Raw genomic sequence first — 23,597 nt, forward strand, 5'->3', positions numbered from 1 at the left:
CAAGGGGAATACTTATGTTTACACAGCAGGGTGGGATGGGTAGAATGATTAGACTCATCTTACACACATGGGAAAGTGGAGAGACCAGAAAAAAAAGTTAAGATTCATGAAGTATATTCCAATGCTATATTTGTTCTGGATACATATACAGTTAAAAAGTACATCATGATTCCATTTTGGCTTCTGGGTTACTTGCAGCCGTAGCAACAGAGGCCTTTGCTTGAGAACTGGATTGGGCAATGATAAGCCTCTCCCTGTTTCCAAACACATCATTCACTGTAACACAAAAGAAAAGTTTAGTAAGTGGCAGTCTTACCACAGATCGTGTCCCATTCTACCCTTTACACAACAAGGAGAACCTTACAAGCATTCTAAAGCAAAGTAGTTCCACATGGTTTTCCTTCTGCTCCAAGGCATTTTTGTTGCAACTCAGGGCTATGCAATGAGCTTTGCAGGCACAACAGAACTTAAAGACAGCTGTGCAGGGACTACCCAATGCTTAGGGCAACTGTGGGAGCTGGAAAAGGAACGTGCCAAGTGCCTCTGCCAGAGTTAGAAGGCCAATTAGAACAAGATGCAAGGCGTGTGTGTGTGTAATCCAAATGGGAACTACAGGAGAGGAGAGCATGAAGAATCACCTGCAGAAATGGTGCTTAAGTCCCAGGCGCGTAACCCTTGTCTCTCTCCTCCAAAGGCATAGACAAATGGCAGATCTGGGCAACATGCTGAACAAAAGAGTACACCCTATGGACAAAAGACATTCAAACATGAAATTCCTTTGTGATCTGCTACTGAATGCATTGGTACCTACGTCTCATACGAGGGTACAACTTTTTTTTAAAAAGAGGTTTTTAAAAATACTAAGTAGTGAGAACACTAAAGAGGCACACTTGATATAGGCAAAAGATGTCTGTCCATTGCCCCAAGACAAGTCCACTCAAAGATTATAATAAAACTCCCAAGCCAATATTGCATAAAATTTTAGTATAAACTTTCAATAACACAATAAAATGAAGTCTGTACTTTATGCAAGCATTATTGATGGTTTATTGATGAATAGTATGTCATATTTTACTGCATATAATACAAATGTTTCATTCAATATTGGTCTAAAGGATATTTTTAATGGTGTGTGTGTGCCAGAGCAATTGATAGTCTGACATTTTCCGTTTGTTGTTTCATGTGTATTCATTCTCCAAAATCTTCACTACTAACCCACAAGCCCACAGTATTCTTTTCACATTACAGGTTTGCAGCCAGTTATGAGCATGAAAATTATTTATAGGCTAAATAGGATAAGACTACTACATAAGAGAATGTTTTAAGATTAATTTGCTCTAGGTCTATTGGACTTGCTATACAAAGGATTGTCTTAAGACAAGAATAAACCAACAATTAGCCTGAGTGAGAGAGAGTGAGTGCTGAAAATTACCATTTTCATATCCCTGGAATGGACCAAACTAGGTTTGTCTCCCAATATGTCCCAGATTTTCACATATTTGTCTGCTGATGATGTCACGAGACATCCTTTGATTTGGCTGCTTAACTGTAGTCCTGCAAAACACAAGTACATTTCCACTGTGTAAATATGATTCAGAGAAAAAATTAACAAAAACTTTACATCCAAACTACAGAGACCTCCTGCCCTCTTGCACATCAGTGGTGTATTATGCACATTGATAACACTATACATACACATTATTTATTTCCTATATTTATATACTGCCTGACCTCTCTAAACGGTGTATTAACACATGACAAATATAAAACAGAGTAAAAACCATTAACAATTTCAAAGAATAAAAAGTTAATCTCACAGGGGAAAAACAATTTACAATTAATTTCAGTTAAAAGCCTGAGAAAACAGGTGCAACTTGAGGGTCTTCATAAAAGCAAACAGAGGAAGTGGCCTTATTTTGACAGGGAACATATTCCAGAGCCCCCAGGCAGCCGCAGAGAAGGCCAGGTCCTTTGTCACCAAACGAGCCGGTGACAACTGTAAGCAGACCTCTCCAGATAATCTGAATAGGCAACAGGGTTTATAACAAAGAAGGTGATCTCTTAAGTACCTCTGGACCCAAGCCGTTGAGGGCTTTATAGGTAATAACCAGCACTCTGTATTTTGATCAGAAACTTATCAGCAGCCAGTGTAGCTACTTTAAAAAAAATCGGTGTTATGTGGTCCCTTCAGGTTGTCCCAGAGATCAACCTTCCGAATTCTGTACCAACTGTAGTTTCCAGACGACGTACAAAGGTAGCCCCACATAGAGTGCATTATAGCAGTCAAGCCTGGAGGTTACCAGCATACATACCACTGTTTTAAGGCTGTTTGCTTCCAGAAATGGGCATAGCTGACAAATCAGCCGAAGCTAATCAAAAGCGCTCCTGGCCACTGCCTCAACCTGAGAAACCAGAGTGTTTTGGTTCCATTAGTGCTCCCAAGCGACGTACCTGATCTTTCAGCAGGGACTGGAACATATAGCAGAGAAGTTGGCGTGGCTGGATATCTGCCAGAATTCGAAGACCAGCAAAAGGACCAGTGTCCCAAAAGTGCCACTACTCACATGATGGAAGGGAGCACCAGGAGGAGATTACAGGTTATATGAGAGTTCTGGTTTGTATGCCTCCATCTTTTTCATGTTAGGAAAACCCAGTGGAAGTGCCTTGCTTGTGCTCCAAAACCCTGGGAGCCACTGGAAGAACTACTATCATCTCTCCACTCTCCTTGGTAAAAACAAGGGCCAACGTGATGCAAGACCCAGTGTGGTGCAATGGTTCAAGTGTTGGACTAGGACCAGAGAAACCTAACTTGCAATTCCTGGTCAGCCACAAAACTCACTGGGTGACTCGGGGCCAGTCACATCTCTCACCCTAGCCTACCTCACAAGGTTGTTGTGGGGATAAAAATAACCATGCACTATTATGGGCTCCTTGAAAGAACTAAGGGCTATAAATGTAAAAAGAAGATGGCACATTTTAATTCCTGCTGGCATTTCCAACACACTGGGGCTGCTGTGTTTGTAAAAGGCAGCCCTGGCTGTCTTACACAACTCCTTAAGATAAGGGCTGTTGGAGTTGCACTGCACTACCTTCAGCGTTCCTAATGGAAGTAGCACTGTGCAGCTGCAGCAGCACTGATGAACATTCTTGCACAAGACCACCACAGGTGCCTTTTACAAGCGCAGCAGCCCTGGCATGTCAGAGACACCGACAGAAGACTGCACGTCATGTCAGTCAAGAAACCTTTAAAAAAAAAAAAACACGCACAGAAAAGTCTTATTTCATCTGGCAACAAGTAGCGAAAGAGAGACAAGAAGCACACATCTCATGTTTTAGTTGCCAAACGCGACTTCACATATTGCACGGAAAAGGAAAGCGTACCAGATACTTCTTCATCGTGAGCTTTCAGAGTGAAGACTGGTTTATCTGAACGAGCATCTAGACAGTACACAAATCCATCTTCCGTGCTGGCCTAGAGAAAACATGTCACGTGCAGTTCAAAAATGGAAGCAATCAAGAAGGGAGGTCCAAGGCCCCTGAGCCAAACCCAGCTGTCACCCCTCATGGAGTGTCATCTGGCCTCCCTGTTGCCAAACTCAAGAGGCAAAAGAGGGATGTGGCTGCAGCAGTGTCAGTGGCAACAGGACTTGGCAGAAAGGCCACAGGAGACAACAATGGAAGCGTGGGGTTTTGTTCCATCCCTCCACCCTCCTTATTCCCAAGCACCCCCTCAGCAAAACCTTTGCTTCTAATCAAGGCAATGGGGCCTCAGTACATAGACCTCAAGGGTTTCGTCAAATACTGAAATTGCTTAACAAAGATGAGGAACAAGCCTTCCAGGCAAGGTGATAATAGGAAGCTTTGGTTACCATTTGTAGCCTGCAGAATGTTTTGGAATCTTTAGCTTTTGTGTTCTCACAACAGGAGAGAGCATTTGTGCTTACTTGCACGTGACGTTCTCAGTGCAGTTACATGCTCACCACAGCACTTAAACCAGCGTACTTGGTGTGCCCCACTTCCATGAGCCCTGCAGACTGTGGCACATCACAAGGCAAGGACCATCATGGTTGGTCTCCCTACCCCTCCTAGCCTCAAAGGTCCAGCAGTCCACACAGGCTACAAGAGGGAACGTGCGGCTGCGGCAGGGGAGGGAAGAGGAGTACAGGCCAGAACCTCCAGTTTCGACCAATGGAAAACAAAAACCATGTGCCTAAGTGGCAATGACTGAGGGGTCTGCTTACCCCCACTCCCATTATAATCTATCTTCTATATGAGACATGAGGTTGCTGTGGTATGTCCACACACAAAAAGGAAGCACACTATACATCCAAGAACTGATGTTCACCAACTAAGATCATGACACCAGAGCCTCACACTGAACTGGACTGTCAGGGAGAACAGAACAGCTGAACTATAAAGCCCTCAATGGGCTGTGACCAGTGTTCTCTCTAACAGGGATTCCCAGATGTTGTTGACTACAACTCCCAGAATCCCTAGCTGCAATGGCTTTTGCTTGGGGATTATAGGAGTTGTAGTCAACAACATCTGGAAATCCTTCCTTCTTCGTTGTTTTGTGACCACCACCTTAGCAATGCCGGAGAGCTCTCTCTACAACTTCAGAAGAAAGGTTCTGTGAGATACTGCTTTGCACAGGCACAGAGTTTATATCTGCAACTACACAAAAGAACACCAGTGACAGGTAAGTGGCCTGCCTTGCTTCATACAGGCAGTCCGTGCTGTTTAGACTGTAAATTTATTGGTTTTCCTACTGTTCTGTTTTAATGGGTTGTATTATGTTGAAATAAAATGGAAACCAATAGCATATTTTAAATATAGTGTAAGTGCAGCTACTAGACAAGCTATAAATATTGTGAGCAACTAAAATAGAGTAGGAAGCACAAGACATTAAAAAGCATCAGAAAGCCATGTACTTACTAAAAAGTGGTTAGGTGAAAAGTGATTCCAAGTCAGTCTTTCAACTTGCCCACTGAACCGCCAGATTCTACGGTTTTCCTGTGGATTTCGGCAGTCATACAAAATGGCTGATCTAAAAAGCACATCAGAGCATTTCCTTATGTTTTTTATGAGCTTCTATAACACTAAAACTCAAAATTATTCACTTGTCAAATATGGAATACTCTTTCTTTCTTTTTTTTAATTTAGCAACAACAAGAAGAGTGCCACATCTCCTAAGCAGTGTTCTCTCTCATTTTTTCCATCTCTGAGCAGAATGAGTTTTGTTCTGGGCAGCAGTATCAAGGCAGTGTGTGCACGCATGCATTCAGAGTGGGGCCTTCCTGATTCAACCTGAGCGGGATCTAAAATTAACTGAGCAAACATCAGAAAACTTGTGAGCACACACACATGTGCATGCCTTAGAGAGAACACTGCTCCTTAGATAAGTAACTGATAAAATCTCAAATATACCCTAAAAAATGCAAAAGGCAAAGAAATCAAAATTACCACTACACTTAGAGCACACTGGAGAATGCTCCTACAAATAAGTAGCCAAAATTGCTAGTGGCAAAATCAATGTTCTAGACCTCATAATGTTAGCGAAAGAACTGGACCCTATGACAGAATGCTTGCACTGAAGAAGAGATTTTATATCACATTTGTGATTTCTCTACTCCCTTTACAACCCTGCAACTTTTCTTTTACATATGAAATAGAGGGGAAAAACACATCTCTCCTTACTTGTCGTAAGAACCAGAAATGAGAGTTTGCGTTTCAAACGGATGAAACTGCAGCGTCTGCACCTACAAAGAACATTAGATTTGAAACACATTTACACTGAAATTCAGTTTCACTGTATATATGATATCATTTTATATAATTCCCAATATATGGAATGTTTCCAAAAATGGACTGCTTTCTGGAAATCTAATTACCTGCAAGCTTAAAACAAAAAGCTGTGCACTGTTAGCATGCAAAATACATATTGGATAAAAAAAACTTGCTGATATGAGACAAAGAGAACTGTTTGATAGACAGCAATATGTGTTCTCTTCAAACTTTTAAAGTTACAAAATAAAATAGGCATTCCTACAGCACTTCTCCTTGGAATCCAGACATCCTGAGGGACTGCTCCACTGGGCTAACTGAAGTCTACAAGATACCTTGATTTCTAACACTGATATGAGTTTCCAGTCTCTGCTCCATTTGTAAAATCGTAGCTAGCACTAAAACTAAGTTTGCAAAGGAGTAAAGCCCGATTCAGGCATTATACCATACAAGTGTACAGTTGTCTATACACTCATATACGTGGTTATGTGAATGACTGTACCCATGTTCATTTTAAGAGTGAACCTGGGTACAGGCCCTTGCATGGTACAAATAGGAAGTGTTCAGCATAATGTATGACTGTCTGTACCTATGTACAAATCTGTACATATGTACACTGTACTGAACATAATGTGTGAATGGACCTTAAGTGGTATTCTCAGCGGTTTTTTATCTTGGTGAAATCAAGACAATTGTTTTGAACACTGCTAAACCTGTTTCAATGGTACAACGGTGCAAGCATGCATATTAGAGTTAGAGCCAATGTGGAGCAGGATCCCTGAACTCGCAATAGCTCTGTAAAGAGGGCATTTCAACAGGTATAGTTCATCCCTGCAGCAGTTTTATGGCACGAGAGACACCACACTTGCAGAAATTCCCTCTTCTGCATGAATATTTATTTATTTATTACATTTCTAGACTGCCTCATCCAAAAGGTTCTGGGTGGTGCACAGCAAATTTAAAAAGACATAAAACAAACACACACTACTTAAAACAAAATAAAAACCATTTAGAACCAATTAATATACCCCAAAACAATTTAAAAACCTTGGAAGGCAGGCCACACAAATACATTTTCAGGGCTCTCTTAAAGGCCAACAGTGAGCCTAAACTGCGGCTATCTGCTGGGAGCAGCTACAGAGAAGGCCCGGTTCTGAGTCGCCACCAGACGTACCGGTGGTAACTGGAGACTGACCTCTTCAGATAACCTCAATGTGCGATGGGGATCATACAGAAGAAGGCACTCTCTAAAGGCAGCCTGGACCCAAGCCATTCAGGGCTTTAAAGGTAATAACCAGCACTTTGTATTTCGCCCAGAAACATATCAGCAGCCAGTGAAACGGTTTTAAAACCAGCATAATAAACTGCATAATAATAAAGGCATAATAATGCAGGCATGATAAATAGCATAAACCTCACAGAGCCACTTTTGGAGGGGCGGTATATAAATCAAATCAAAACAAAAAATCATACGGTCTATCCGAGTTAACGGCAGAGACCAGTCTGGCTGCCGCCTTTTGAACTAACTGGAGTTTCTGAAATATGTACAAAGGCAGCTCCACATAGAACACATTGCAATAGTCAATCCTGGAGATTATTTGCTGATGCACCACTGTTTTGAAATCATTCTCTTCAAGGAACAGACGCAGCTGTCAAATCAGCCGAAGCTGATGGAAAGCATTCCTGGCCATAGCCTCTACCTGAGATACAAGGGTGAGGCCTGGATCCAAGAGCACTCCCAAGCTGCGTATCTGTTACTTATGGGGGAGTATAACCCCATCCAGCACAGGAAGATCTAACTCATCCCTCATCCGATCCCCCACAACAAGCACCTCCATCTTGCTTGGATTCAGCTTCAATTTGTTATCTCTCATCCAGCCCATTACTGCCCATAGGCAGGCATTTAGGGAGTGAATGCCATTTCCTGATGATGAGGATGAGAAATAGATTTGGGTGTCACTAGCACACTGATAACACCCTGCACCAAATCTCCTGAAGACCTCACCCAGCGGTTTCATGTAGATGTTAAAAGGCATTGGTGACAGAATTGGTGGAGCCCTGAGGGACTCCATATAATAGCTCCTGTTATAAAGAACAACTGTCACCAAGCTCAACCGTCTGGAATCTGCCTTAGAGACAGGAGTGGAACCACTGCAAAGCAGTGCCTCCTATCCCCAACTCTCCCAGGTAATCCAGAAGGATACCATGGTAAATGGTATCAAACGCTGCTGAGAGATCCAAAAGAACTCTGTTGATTCCCTGGTAAAGATCATCCATCTGGCCGACCAAGGCAGACTCAACCCCATAGCCTGCTTTAAAGCCAGTTTGAAATGGGTCTAGATCATCTGTTTCCTCCAAAACCACCTGGAGCTGGTTAGCCACCACTCTCTCAACCACCTTGCCCAACCATGGGAGATTGGAAATTGGCCTATAACTATCCATAACTGAGGGATCTAGGGAAGGCTTCTTAAGATGTGGTCTAATCATTGCCTCCTTCAAACAAAGAGGCATCCTATAATTAACTCATCACTGAGGGAGGATATTAATAAGGCCATCTCCATCAATTTCCCTGCTAGATATAAGCAGCCAAGTCGGGCAAGGATCCAGAGGCCACACTGCCCCAAGGATCTTGTCCACATCATCAGGCATCACAGATTGAAACTGATCCAATCTAACACTGCAAGAGGGATTGCTAGACACCACCCTAATAGACTCTGTAAAAACAGTGGAGTCCAAGTCAGCCTGAATACAAGAGATTTTGTCTGCAAATAACCCATTAAAAGCATTGCAGCAGAACAAACCCTCTGGGGATTAGTTTGAATTGGAAGGAGCCTGAATCAAACTGCTCACAACCTGGGACAGGTCTGCTGGATGCAAACCCTCAGAAGCAATGTACACAGACCAGAATTGTTTTTTTCCAGCACGCACCGCCTCCACATAAAACTTCAAATGGGCTCTATGCTGTGTCCTACCACATTCAAGCCGAGTTCTCCTCCACTTCCGCTCCAGTCGCCTACCTTGCTGCTTCAGACCCCACAATTCCTCTGTATACCAAGGAGCCACTTTTAAAGCAGATCGGAAGGGATGCTTAGGAGCGATCGTGTCTACTGCCCTGGTGAGTTCCCTATTCCAGGTTCCCACCAGGGCATCGACAGAATCACTGGCAGGACCAACATCAAAACCCTCCAAGGCTTTTTGGAATCCTACTGGGTCCAGCAGCCATCTCGGGTGGACCATCTTAATAGGTCCTCCACTCCAGCAGGGCTGGGTTGTGGCTGTGAAACCAACCTTAACCAGGTAGTGGTCCATCCATGACAATGGGGAAACCACAGGATCCTCAACCCACGGGACACCCCCTTGATCCAAACAAAAGACCAAATTGAGTGTGTGACCAGCAACATGAATTGGTCCTGAAACTAGTTGGGATAGGCCCACAGTTGTCATGGCTGCTATGAACGCCTGAGTCACACCAGACAAGTCAGCCTCACAATGGATATTGAAGTCCCCCAGCACTAAAAGTCTCCGAGACCAGCTCCGTCAGCTTAGGGAGTCAGTTGGGCAGCGGGGTGGACGGTACACCAACAGAATCCCCAATCTATTCCTAGTTGCCAGCCTCAGAAATACACACTCAATATAAGTCAACTGTCGCATGGGAGCCCTGGTAAGAGAAATGGTATTCTTATGGACCACAGCCGCTCCACTCCGCCTCCCCTAGCCTGTACCATAACAGAGTCACCTGGTGGGAGAAGCTGAACTCAAACTGGGCCACTAGCCTCCCCCATCCAAGTCTCACTTATACAAGCCAGGTTGGCTCCCTCATCCATGATCAAGTCATGGATGATTCTGGTCTTAGTCTGAACCAACCTGCACTGCGAAGGAGCAAGGCTAGGTTCTGTGGGTAGTTGGAACTGCTCCCCGAGGCCAGAGAGCTGACAGGGCAGTCAGAAGTGGAAACAGCTACTAAAGTACTGGTTTCCCTTCCCCTGTAACAGCCAGCTGCTCTGCCAACATCAGTTCTTCTGTTCCCCACCACAACAGTAATAGCTGCCCCAGAGCTGAAGATTGAAGGCACAGGGAATTCCATCCACTTTTGTATCTCACCACACTACCAGGCCCTCCCTGTTCAAGCAATGTCAGAAGGCCCTCTGGAATTCAGATTTTCAAATTTAGAAAATTGCTTTGTGGCATTCAGACCTACTCATTTAAAAAAATTGATATATAAATATCAAATCAAGGTCTACAAATCTGATAAATCAATACAAATAAAATAAATAAAAGCAATTTTCTCAGATCCGTCACAGTGCTGCATGCAACAAACAGATAACATTGCACACTTCCCATAAAATTGGCTTCAGCAAGGCTCTGGGTAATCTATACTTCCTACAGATTAGATGAAAAACCACTAAAGGACTAATAAAAACCTTGAGCACAATAAAACTAAGGTTCCTTCAATCACTTCAGTGCATATGAACATGACTATCGTTCTCATTTAAACAGTGCCACAGGGGCTCTAAGAATGCAAGGCTGGGAAGGAGAAGAGCAGAAAGACCATGTTAGGTCTGTACCTGTCTCAATATTCAGCATGCCCCCATATCAGGACTCAATGCTGTTTTGTGAGTTTTGGGCTGCAAATGTCTTTTCTGGGCAGGGCTCCTATATCTTCAACAGCTACAAGAGTGAAATAACTTCAGCAGGTGAAGCTTGCCCATCCTTGCATTTCTGTTCCAGGAAGGAATTCACAACTGAATCTCCACTTGCCAATACAGATGTCAGAAGCACAGGATAGGGATATGCACAGAACCGGCTTGGAGGCCCTTTATGGGCCTCTGAACCAGTTCGGCAGCAGCGGGTGTGCCACTCTCAAAGCGGCACCCCTGCTGCCTTCGAGCCTCCCTGCCGCGGTTCTGTGCATATCCCTAGCACAGGAGCCCAGACAGGGAAAAATTTTGGCTACCTAGTTACCATAAAGTTAGTTTCACAAATTGTTTGTAAAGCCAGCTACTTGATGATGCTGGTAAAAGTTGCATTATCAACAATGGTCAAAGTGGGTTCTGGTCCACAAAAGCTTATGCCACAGAATATTTGCTGATCTTGAGAGTACAACAGGACTTTTGGCTGTTTTTGCTACAACAAATGAAGTTGGTGACCTCTCAACTGCTTGGGTCCAGGGACCTTAAGAGAGTGCTTTGTCATGAATCCTGTTGCCTATTAAGATCATCTGGAGAGGTCCAGTTACAGTTGCCACCAGCTCGTTTGGTGGCAACGCAGGACCCGGCCTTCTCTGTGGCTGCCCTGGGGCTTTGGAATATGCTCTATGTTAAAATAAGAGCATCTCCTTCTCTGTTTGCTTTTAGGAAGACCCTCCAGACACACCTGTTTTCTCAGGCTTTTAACTGCTAAAATTTAAACTATTTAATGTGTTTTTATTTTGTGGTTTTGTGTGTGAATTTTAACTGTTTTTATTCTGTTTTTACATTTGTTGTGTTTTTTAATTTTGTACACTACCTAGAGATACACATATCAAGTGGTATAGAAGTATGCTAAATTAAATAAATAAACAGAATAGAATAGAATCACAAACATACCTTGTCTGTGTGAAAAGAAATGTTTGCTGCTGGTGTACCTGTCGACATGTCCCAAAGAATTACTGACTGGTCTGCTGATGCACTTGCCAACACAGATCTGAAGGATGGGGGGAAAGTTTATTTGTAGAAACAATACCAAGATTCAAGGCAAGCGCACACACATCCTATTTATCTCATCTCAACTCTGCCCAAGGTTAAAGGGTGCCAAACCTGAGGTACTAAAAGTAGTGCTGTCTAAAAACACAACATTCAGTTTACTATTTTTAAACAGAAAGTCTAGTCACTTAATGAAATGTGTGCAACTTTAGCTGACATAATATTAGGGTTTGAAAGCAACTACCTTAAGAGATAAACCAAGATGGTAAAGCCTGTAGGTAATTTGCTGCTTGATCTGGCTTAATGGAATTGTGGAAACAAGCCAATGTTTTCCTGTCTCCCAAACATTTAAATTATGCTTTGGACGGATGTTGCCTGCTATGCACTTTATTACCACCAAATAAAATTCTAGGGCGCGCCATCCCAGCCATCACTAGGGAAATACAGGGATAGGCTTCCCATAAAGAACCTCCCCCAGCCCTGTACAGAGATGACCTTACTACAAGCAATTGCCTCCACACAGTACTTCCTGCACGATCATTTGGCTTTGCACGCTAAAGCACAGACCTAGCAATCACATATGCCTCCCTGAACTCCTTGGAGGAAGGGCGGTATATAAATGTGACAGATAATGTGAAGTCCATGTGTGCAGGCACACAACTGTTTCTACATATCCCACTTTGCAGCTTCCGCAAAAGCCTGTTGCTTATATTAATCTGAAACAAACACACATTGACAATAAGGAACCTCTATAGCAATAAGCCAGGAGTAAAAGTAAAATTCAGCCATCACATGGGCGAAACAAAGAGGCATCAGAACAGTTGACAGAAGGTCATAAGGAAGGAGATCTCTCTGGTTCCCCTTAGCAGGGAGTTCTGCAGTCTACAGCACAACCATGGAAATGGCCTTCTCCCAAGTTCTCACCAAGTGTGCTTCTGACATTGGCGGGACACACAGAAGGACCCTACTGGCTTAACAGGAAGGCACGATTATGTTGGAGAAGATGGTTCTTTTTAAAGTAGGCTGGTCCCAAGCTATTTAGGGCTTTAAAAGTAACTAGCACTTTTGAATTGGTCCCAGAAACAGACTAGCCACTAGGGATGTGCAAGCAGTTTCGAAGCTGAATCTGCAAAAAAGAGGCGTGCTCTGCCAGAACTCTGGCAGAACCCCCAGACACTCTTCAGAGGCAATTTCATAGAGCGTGCTGCAGTTCTGCCATCTCAATATAATGAAGGCAATGTGTAACCACATCTAGATCCCATTCCATTATCCCAAGTTGTCATTCAAGTGTTCTTTACCTGAGTTGTTTATTCCATGACAAGTCAAGAACTGCGTCAGTATGCCCCTCTTGAGGGTATTCTTTTGATAAACTCTGTGTATGAAAACATGCAAGAACAGCAGTTTTATGGCTGCACAAATCTGTCCATTTCCCCCATGCTGCTCAGGTCTCTTGCAAACAACATTTAAGAAGCGAGAGGTCAAGCCCTCTCTATGTGAAAACCTGGGGTTGACTAGAGTTTCCCCAAGGTGCTACCATGACTCCTTCCTGCTGAACCCAACCAGTACGCTTGAAAAGGCAGTTCTTATATTTCCATTAGCAGCATATTTTGGCCCAAACTAGACATGGGGTTAAACACAGCATTTGGTCCTTTGTAGGTGTTTAGCTTCCCCCCTCCCCCCCAAATATCAGCCATGGAGGGCTTTGATCCAGATCAGGACCACAATGTGTGGGAGCAGGGAGCAGTTTAATCCTCTGTCCTGTGGCAGTCCTGATCAGGATGGGGAACCCTGCAGCGCTTAAAGCCATGTCTAGTATGATCCTTAGCTACAAACATGGGACACCATATCTTGGGAACCTCTGCTCAACAAACTGTATTGAAATAAATATGTTACGTCTAGTTCTGATAAGCCATTTCAAACCAATTATGCACATTACATTCCCAACAGTGTATTCCAAACTCCCCTCTGCTTCTGTTGCCAACTAGTTCTTCTAGTTGGTTTGTAATCACCAGATATACTAGAAGGTTTGGAAGCATAGTACTTGGATAGAAGAGAGAGGCAGCCTCCTTTGGTCCCTTGTCCACACGTGTTACAAGTTAAAATTATAAACATGTTCCTGCTTAATTACCTTCTTTCCTTTCTTTTTCTTCTTTTTCACTTTCTTGCTTCCAAGGGAAAAGACTGGTTCTAGAGAATCCACTATGTCAAGGTCCCACACTTCAATAACAGGGCTCATTGTTCCCACGGCAATATAGTTTCCTGCAAGAGGAATTTCCAGGGGTAATGACGCTGGCTTTATAGTGGTTAACGGGTTTAACAAGCTGGTCTCCTGTCATTTCCTCACCCAAGTCGCTTATTATATATATTTACATGAGAGACTGATGATCTAATATAGTACAACTCCTTTTACTAAAAATAATGGATGATGTAGCATATAAGAGCACAGCACAAAATGATCTGATTTTTGAAAAGTCTTTCTGCTCCTTGTCTTTGATGTTTTGCTGTATTACCATAATTTCTGGCAGAAAGGCCACATCAGTGTAATGGCCACAGTAAGGAAAAAAGGCTGAAAAATTGCAGAAACCCAGCAGAAAGACCGCATTGGCGTAAACGCCTCAGTTAGAGGGGGACATCATTCATTATTTTTTCAGTTGTGCTGAATGCTTAAAATTTCACTACAGCTTGATCCTGAATTCTAGCATAAAGACCACAGGCAGCAATACATGACTTTTAATAACATACCAGCTGCGGCCTTTGTGCCAGAATTTTTTTTTTTAATTGATGCTTTTTCCTTTAGGATTTGCATGTAAAGCATTCTGTGAAGCCCATCTGCAAAGTGGTATATATTAAAACAAGAATGGACCCACAACACACTATACAGCTGGTGTAAAAGTGCTACTTGAGTCTGTGGCTGAGTGTGGCAAATACATAGAAGTTAGCAACAAAGACAAGAGTCCCTCCTCTAACGTGGGTGTTACTTCATGTGCACCTTTTACTTTTTTCTGTTTGGGGCATTTTTTTGTGAAGGAGGGAGAACTGGTGCTCAGTTCCAGCTCCATTTCAAAGCCCTTCTCCATCCGAAAACACAAATTTCTGAAATGGCTGGGGAGAAAACAAAAGAATTTTGTACACTTCCCCCCTCAGAAGCTCTGGTTCTCCATACATAAGAACACTTTCAGAAGTCATATATAGGTGCCCTCAGAAATACTTGCTTTTATATTTCTAAATTGAAATCTTTACCATAAATGCCTGGGATACCATAAATGTATCCTGCAGCTCTTCCAAGAGGGGGCCTTGAAGCCGGGGTTCCTACACCTAAGCCCCACACTCAGTATACAGAAGGGCCAGGGGGTGCATGCACATGCGTGAGTGCACTATCTGAAGGAATAACTATAACTTTTTAAATTCAAGGAGTCTAAGATCAGCTTGTGCAAGTGCAAGAAAAGAGGGGCATTTTGCTGCCCTAAACATAATTTGATGGAATGTTATTTTGGCAAAGCAGTTTCAAAACATGATGGCTGACATCGTGACCAACTAAGCAACGTTAAAGAGGGTCTGCAGGGATGCAAATCCCTCCCCGACCCCAGTCCAGTCCAATGCGCATGCTGTTGCACATGTGGACAAAACACTCCACTGTATCCACACTCTGGAAGAAAGGAAACTCGTCGCTGACCATCAGCAACACGCTTCTTTGCTTCCAAAGTGTGGACATTTTGCTTGCTTGTGCAACAGAACATACACAGGGAGACTGGAGAAGTTGAGCGTGAGCTCCAGTCACATCCACACTGTTCCCTTTACATGTGCGCTCTGCGAGTCAGGATGCCAGCCATGACAGGAAGGAGCCAGCCAAGCACACTCTTAACATGCCGAAGCCCAGAGATATGCTTGGAACTAAAAGGGATGGACAGGCAGGAGAATACCTTCAGAATGGCTGCCTTTCTATATTTCCAACCAGTCACAGTGCTGCTGATAATCACCAGGGGAGGACTGTAGGTTTGAGCCAGCATGGCTAAGCTGAGTTTGGAGCCAGAACTTAAGCAGAAGCAAGCCTTAAACAGCTCAACAACCTTTACTGGTTTGAAACAACTGGATCACAGTGTTCTACTATCCTTTCCAATATCTTGGATATTGGAAATCTCCTGGCAAAAGCCACGCCTTACAAAACAATTGACAAAAATGGAAAGTGGGGAAAGAGATCAGATGTGTCAAACTTGTGGTCCAGATAGCTCCAGCCTATAATCTATTCAATAGCTACTTGCAAGTAATTCACCTGCCAAATCGTCAGGGTTAGGATCAAAGTTCAGCCACTCCGCACTTAAAGGGTACGCCGATAAGATGAGATCATGATGAACATAAAAGGAGTCTTCTTCATGATTATAAACTGGGGGAGAAATATATTCATGTGAATAAAGTGAAGGATGGCTAGTCAAGAAAACATACTTTTATCACAAATGTATGAAAGAAAAGCCCTATTCAGATGTTAGTCTAGACATGAGTACAGAAACTCAGAAAGTCTAGACGCGAGTACAGTCATCCAAAAGTGTGCTAGAAGTCCCACCCGGCACATCACTCTGAGTCACAGGCACGGCTTACAGTTCCAGCAGCATTTATGAAAACTGTAACCATGATGGCAGGCGTTTCTATGACTGAAAGGCTGGGGCAACCCATAATAAATTTCCTTAAAAGCAGGTCTGAAAGTAACTGCCTTTGCGATTGGGACCATGCTTTTTGCTATGTAAACTGCTTTGCAACTTGTTGATGTTGTTGCTAATGAAAGGCAATATACAGGATAATAAATACCAGATAAGCCATGTATTGTGTGGTTTTAAAAAACAGGAAGAGTTTTACTCACCGTGAACCTCTAAACTGCAATGGTCCTTATCAACTCTGCCACAGACAACAAGATTATCACTTGGCTTAATCACAAAATCTTCTTGTTCATATTGTTCCTGAAGAACAAAAAAAGAGTGGGGTGGACAAGAGAGAACAATGATGAGAACAGAAGAATTTCTGAATCAAACTTTCAAACACCTTTTATCCAGAATGTTCAGTAGTATTCTAACACTACTGCAAACAATGGCCTGGGTTCAAAGAGTTACCTTCGCTCTACCCACAGTCTTGGGCATGCCCAGTAAGCTCCCCACTTTTGAAAAGGGGTTTCACCTGCCGTATTGCAAGTTCTGTCACTTACAAAAATTATGGCACAGCAACCTGCTGCTCAAGGGAGACATAAGTAGTTATGTAGAACTAGCTGTGTAGTCCTTTGGATCCCAGCCCATGCTTTTGGGGGATGCAGGAGTCAAAAGGTTTTCCAAAACAGTTCTTAAGATTAAGGTTACAGATAGAACCGGGGAACTGCAATGTCTCAAATGGAAATCTCAAGCAAGATATGTTTCTCTTTTGCTTCGATTATCAAACACAAGCCTAAGTGTACTTATGACACAAGCTAATTTATATACAAAGCCAACAAGATGTCCCAGGTGGCAATAATGTTATCCTTCCCAATAATGTTATTCTCTCTTCACCTGTTAACAATGGTACTACCAAGAGGATCCAGAGGGTGCAAATGAGAAACATTCCTTAACTCCTTCCCATGAATTACAGAAGACTATCTTCAAAGGAAGCTGCCCAAGAGCCATATACTACTATTGTGGGCATGCTTACTTTGAAGTCCCACTGAGTTCCTTGGGACTTACTCTCAAGTCAGCATATATAGGAATGCAGCCAGGTAAGAGAATGGCAAATGTTGAAAAGGCCATCTAACCCATGCCCAAGGGCAGAACCGTCCTCCTGTCATCTTCACTATGTCAGCCTAAGAAAACAGGCTCACATTCTGCAGAGTGCCCCACAGTTCCAACAGTGGGGCACGCGTGTTGGTTCCATGCCACTCCAAAGCCTGTCCTTGCGGCTTGCAAGCACAGAGAGAACCCATGGCTACTAAGAACTGTGTCCTCATTGGACCAATGCTTCTCCCACTGGGAACGAGGGGGAAATCGTTGCTATAGCTAGGACACAAGTTTTAGTAGGCCTGAAGTGATCCCCTCCCAATACTACCGTCACAGAGGGTGGAAAGGAACGGAGGAGGGTGGCACTTCCACCATCCTTTAAAACGGCTGTGTTAAAGCACACGTGGCAGAGCTGGAGTGCCGCGTGGAGCTTTGAAAGTCTTCCCAAGAAGGCTGCTCCACAGACACATTACAGTGAATACACACGGGATCACAACAACAAGGATCAACAGCTCCAAGCATCACAGCAAACAGTCTTCCAAAAAGATCTGAAAGCTGCCTGCATGCACATCCACATGCAGGAGGTTCAAACTCAGATTTCCCAGCAGTCAAATGGAGCAGAGATTAAAGAGCACTTTGAAATCTAGTATGCAGTCTAAAGAGTGGATCCTACAGATATTAATCCAATTCTTTAACAGTTGTAGTTGCATTATTTCTGGCCACATTAAAAAAAACAAGCAATAAACACACAAGCACATGCACACATGCAATGTACCCCCACTCCTGTTCATTTGTACCCATTCATAGATTTACAGGACAGCAAGAAAATGTTTTAATGCTTACAGTATCTTTAATAGTGATGTAAGGATCATTTTCATTACTTCCATACACTGTTAGGCCCGCTAGAGTCTCTCCAAGACTATCAGTACCTGTAAAATAATATTCAACATTGCAGTAACCAACAGATTCTGTTAGATCAGCTTAAATTACACAACTGAAAAACTTAAAATGCACCCATTTTCTTGGTAAATTTATTATTTGGGGCAGGCGAGTTGGTGTACACAGGCAAAGATCATAAGAAAAACCCTGCTAGGTCAGACAAAATGTCCATCTAGTCAAGTATCTTGTTTCCAATACTGGCTAGACAGATGCTTTTAGGAAGTGACACAACTGAGAACGTCGGCAGAACCATTTGAAGGAATCCATTCCACAAGAAACATTTGCATGATGCTTCTTGTTGACACTTGTCTATGGTTCTTGGGAGTTAGTATAAACTAGCTGAGCAGGGCGCAGAGCATCTGAGTCTCAAGCCGCCCACCCACCCCACCAACAGCCGCTGCATTTTTCTTCCTCCTCCCCCACGGGCCTGCCCAGCTTTCTGACTGCCCACCCTGTTCCCCCCGCCCGCCCGCTTCTCCCCACCCCACACACTTTCTGGCTGGCCCGATTCTTCTCCCTGCCTGCCCTCCTCCGCCCGGCTGACCGGGCTTTCCGGTCGGCCAGCCTGCTTCTTCTCTCCTCCCTGGCACTTTCTGGCTGGCGGGCCAGCTGGAAAACCAACCCAACACCTCCTCCCACCTGCCAACTCCAGCAGCCGGGCCAACCTGATGCCACCACCGGCTCCCGGCATCACTATTTGCTATCCTATCTGGCAGCTGCTTGCAAGAGCTACCACGAATGGGATTAGCGGTGGGTACATTTAAGAGACAGATATTATAGACAGATAAAAATAAATAAAAGATAGATGGACTTGATGTCTTTGGGATTCTTCCAGCTGTGTATCCCAAAACATTCACTGTGTATCTCAACAGCTGTAAAGCAAATAGCACTTTAAGGCTTGCAATCTTTCTCCTTCACTAAATAAAAGCACAAATCCCACTAGCTATTTTTAAAAGCATGCATATACAAAAACACTGGCCATTCTAGACATATATTCCAGTCTTTGAAGATGATGATGTTTCCCTGAAAACATATACAAAAACACTGGCCATTCTAGACATATATTCCAGTCTTTGAAGATGATGATGTTTCCCTGAAAACTTATGAACCATATCCTGGTGGATATTTCTGAACAGAAAAACAAGTTTATGTTACCTTCGTCTTCCTCATCGTAATTATCCAAATCATATCTTGCCAGATCATCATCATCATCACCACCATCATCCCGTTTTTCTTCATTGTCTTCATCTTCAAGAGCAGAGCCAGCTGCCTCAGTGACCTCCATGGTGTCTCCTGCAGCATCGCCCTGTTCATCATCATCACTACCATCAGTTCTTTCTCTGTCAGAAGAAGTACAAAACATTTTCCACTAACTGAATGGCACAAAAACTTTGCCCCCCTACACAAACTCCTTGAAAGAGCAGCTGAATGAAAACATCATAAATACAAGTAAACATGCATATGCACAGGAATAAGTTGTAAATCTTGTGTATCTGCTTCTCTGGAGGTTCATTCATGGAGCATCAATCCCATTACCAGAGATTAACACCCCAGGAATAATAGTAGTAAGGATATACCTTCTGTTTCTATTTAAGGAGCTCTCTTTCTGCCTAAAGTCAATCAGTCACACTCTGTATCAGTCTCCTCATTAAACAATAGTCACAATGCAACAGTTAGGCACACTTAAACCCAGTTATTGCAATGGGCTTAAGCATGCCCAACTATGTGCTAGACAGAAGCCACCATCTGTGTATCCAAACTTTGTTCTGTATCCCCCATGCTCTCAATAGCATTTTGAAACTATTTTCCTTCCTCTGTGGAGGACTAAAGCTAGGAAATTTGCCTCTCTGCTATAGATAGTCAGGTTTTTCCTACAGATGTAGGGAACGAGCCTTCATGAACCATAAACAATATTTTGTTTTTGTTATCCTATACTGAGAGATGCTCAGCAGAAATCATGTGCAAAAATGTGCCATATGAAATAACATATTCTAATACTAATACTGCTGAACTTTCAACATCTATGTGCATGTAAGAGAGACACATTCAGTACAGAAACAGACCCCAAGAAAAAACATTCCCTTTTGTATTTTCATCGATACCACTCTAAACTTCTAGTCCACTGTTTACCTACATCCATCAGACAAATGGTATAATGTCACAAACTTAAATTTACCTTGGCTACTTCTTATACAATATTAAACACACCTCATTTTGTTTCAAGTTCTGCTTGTGTACAGATAAAACACAAAATATTAGCTTCTCCCATATTCTTCATAATTCTTTTGTTGAAAGAACTATGTAAAAGTATATAAACAATCTTAAATAAATAAATATGTGTTTCCAAGATAGCAAAGACTTACTGCAATCTCTCTTTGGCTTCAGAGATCAAATGCTTTAATTCTTCCCTGTCAATTTGCACCTGTAAAATAGACACACAGAACCACAAACAGTTATTAAACTAAGTTGTCAAAATTACAATCAAATTATGCCAACAGCCTGGCAGGTCCAATAAGACAAAGGCTTGGAAACACAACAGATATTTTAGTGGGTTCTGAAAGAAGCTCTATAAGGATGGCTTAACAGATATGAATTAGCATCCTATACTGAAGATTTTTTTAAACTCAGCTCTACTTAATAGGCTATGAAGAACAAACAGGCATTAAAAGATAGTCAGGTAACCATAGAAGCAGAACTGCCAGATCCCTATTTTCAACAACAGTCATTATGGGGACAAGCTGGAATTCTAGTGTTCTGAATTAACAAATATCTTTGACACCTGCTACATTATGAATAAGGGGCGAGTGTTTCAAATAAGACACTTTTAGCAATCCTACAGAAAGGGTGAGGCTGATTGACACTGCAAATATAGACTCAAAGTCTGGTGGATGATGAATATTATTCAGTCAATAGGGACAACACCTATATGTTGTCAGCGATATAGGAAGATGCTGAAAGGCATAATCTCATACTATGTGGGAGATGGCAATGGTAAACCCCTTCTGTATTCTTCCAAAAGAAAACCACAGGGCTCTGTGGTCACCAGGAGTCGACAACGACTCAGTGGCACACTTTACTTTAATAACAGGGACAAAGATTGTAGGTAGCTAGGATGATCTATTGGAGGGAAAATCCAAAAGCAACAGCAGCATAATATCTTTATAAAGATTCTGCCATACAAGGGGTCCAGACATCCTATTAGAGATCCAAATAAGCACTGACATATATTTTCAAAAAAGCAGCATCAGCAATTCTCTGTCTCTGCAGCTTTTGGTGCAACCTGAAATTATTTTGCATAGAACACAGTTATGAACTAATTAAGTCTGCACAAATGTATTTAGTACATTTTTATCTTGCCTTTCTTACAAGGTACACAAGATTAGGGATGTGCATGGAACCAGCAGGGGCCAGTTCGATAACTTTAAGGGATAACTTTAAGGGTGGGGGAGGGTGCACTCACCCCTCCCTCCGCTGGCTGGAAAACCACACGTACTCGTGTGAGCTACTTCCGCCTACTTCCGGTCTGGCAGGGCAGCAGTGTACCTCCCTGACGCCCCGTCCGCTCTTCAGACCGGAAGTAGTTCACGAGCGTATGCACTTCTGTCTACTTCACGCGCGTGCGAGCTACTTCCGCCTACTTCTGGCATCCTCTCACCCCACATTTTATCCCCACAACAACTTGTCCTGTGAGACAGGTAAGGGAGAGAGAGGCCAAACATCACCCAGTGAGTTCCATGGCAAAGTGGAATATGGGTCTCCAAAGTTCTATATTGACACACCACACTTACTTACTCCATTCTACATAAGGGTCAATCAAAGGAGACGAACATGCTTATATTAATAAAAAGAATGCTGACTACTAAAAGTGCCTCCTTAAGAAGAAAAAGCAACCAGGGAGGATTCTCATCAGGACCACAGTGAGCACCAAGGTGGGTGGGGATTAGCTCCTTTCCCACTGTATTATTTTCCTGTTGAAAATCAACTTCCCTTCCAAAGTACCTTGAAGAATATAGTTTGTAATAAAAGCGACAGACTGCAACTGGTTCCAGCACAGCCAGCAAGTTCTCTCACTTCTTTCTCCACCGTTGTTGCTCTTACCATCCAGCCTGAAGAAAAATTCTGGCGAACTCAAAAACATGCTCACTACTTGGTGGCTTTTCAGCAGGCCTGTTCACTTTATTCCAAAAATGTACATCTCATCTTTGATCTTTCACTGAAGGAGTTCCAAAGTGGGTTACATAATCCAGGATTAAAATGTACAAAACAGAACACAACACAACCCAAAATAGAAATAATAATACAATCACATTCTTTTAAAGTGATGATCCTTTTATACTTAGAGAGCAGCTCTCCTGGTTCAGTGCAGCACAGCACAGCACAGCCTCTCTCCAGAGGGCTGTTGCTGGGGTCCCCCTCATGTTTCTTTCTAGACTGTGAGCCCCTTTGGGGACAAGGATATATCTGGTTTATTTCGGGTATGTAAATCACTTTTAGTTGTTTAAGATGAAAAACAGCATATAAGCCTAACCTAATTCACAGGGTTGTTGTGAGGAGAAATCTAAGTATCTAGTACACCGCTCTGGGCTCCTTGGAGGAAGAGCGGAATATGAATGTAAAATAATGATGATGATGATAATCATTTTAATAATAAACTAAGACTACTGTTTCTTTTGGGCCACCTCATGGTGCAGCTGGGAAGTGACCTGCCTAGGATGCAGGAGGCTATTAGTTCGATTTGATGCTGGTGTGTTTCCCAGAATATGGGAAACTCCTATATTGGGCAACAGTGATATAGGAAGGTGCTGAAAGGCATCATCTCAGACTGCGGGAGGAGGCAATGGTAAACCCCTCCTGTATTCTACCGGTGGCAGGGGGAGGCATGCATTCTACCATTAGGGAAAGGCAGGATCACCAGCAGCCACTGGTGCTACCACAGAGTGTCACTCGCTGCTTTAGGAGGGCTGCTCATGCCCTGAAGAGAAAGGGGGCCTTTGCCACCGGAGGACTCACCTTGTCCGGTGTTGCCTTAGCAACTCCCCTGGGGACCCAGGCAGCGCAAGTCACGGGGCAACTCATGGCTTCAGCTGAAGAACGGGGAACTCCTCAAAAAAAAAACCCCAAGAGCGTCTTCGTTTCGGACACGTGCAAACCTCTTCCGGCAAGCACATTAGGCCCGCCTACATGCCGCTTTCACCCTATCGCCAGCTGCCTTGCTCGTGACGATATAGCTGTGCGCCTTCCCTGCTGGAAGGCAAAGAGACCGTGCGAGTGAGGTCATCAACAAGCACCGGATGCGCTATGCTTCCTTTCTCCCTCCCTTTGCTCGATAGCGTAATGTAGTAGCACCACTTCCCCCGGGTAACACGCAGATTAAAACCAACCAACCAACCACAGAGTGACCGATTTCATAGTCTCGAGGGGGAGCGGTTGGGTTGGGTTGCAAAGGGAAGTTCATTTTTGTATCCCC

At 43.3% G+C, this 23,597-nt stretch overlaps 1 protein-coding gene across 1 annotated transcript; it reads right to left on the reverse strand.

Moving 5' to 3' along the window:
* Nucleotides 1–112: 112 nt before the first annotated feature.
* Nucleotides 113–23,332, reverse strand: PWP1 (PWP1 homolog, endonuclein). The gene is made up of 15 exons (XM_053256107.1): nucleotides 23,141–23,332; nucleotides 20,494–20,552; nucleotides 19,286–19,470; nucleotides 18,035–18,120; nucleotides 16,318–16,414; nucleotides 15,736–15,846; nucleotides 13,594–13,724; nucleotides 12,764–12,837; nucleotides 11,370–11,466; nucleotides 5,698–5,759; nucleotides 4,936–5,047; nucleotides 3,382–3,472; nucleotides 1,433–1,554; nucleotides 639–744; nucleotides 113–276 (listed from the first exon to the last, which is right to left on the reverse strand). The coding sequence occupies exons 1-15, from the start codon at nucleotides 23,204–23,206 to the stop codon at nucleotides 164–166; spliced, it is 1,512 nt and encodes a 503-aa protein (XP_053112082.1). The 5' UTR covers nucleotides 23,207–23,332; the 3' UTR covers nucleotides 113–163.
* Between the last annotated feature and the right edge of the window lie 265 nt (nucleotides 23,333–23,597).

The sequence above is a fragment of the Hemicordylus capensis genome, chromosome 5 (assembly GCF_027244095.1).
Source record: "Hemicordylus capensis ecotype Gifberg chromosome 5, rHemCap1.1.pri, whole genome shotgun sequence".
Taxonomy (NCBI): domain Eukaryota; kingdom Metazoa; phylum Chordata; class Lepidosauria; order Squamata; family Cordylidae; genus Hemicordylus; species Hemicordylus capensis.

Excerpts from the sequence above, each read along its gene's own strand:
- PWP1 (XM_053256107.1), bottom strand. The coding sequence starts at position 23,206 with ATGAGTTGCCCCGTGACTTGCGCTGCCTGGGTCCCCAGGGGAGTTGCT. Across the intron at positions 16,415-18,034 it reads ACATCACTATTAAAGATACT|GAACAATATGAACAAGAAGA; the intron begins GTAAGCATTAAA and ends TTTGTTCTTCAG. Across the intron at positions 13,725-15,735 it reads TAACCCTGACGATTTGGCAG|GAAACTATATTGCCGTGGGA; the intron begins GTGAATTACTTG and ends TTCCTCTTGCAG.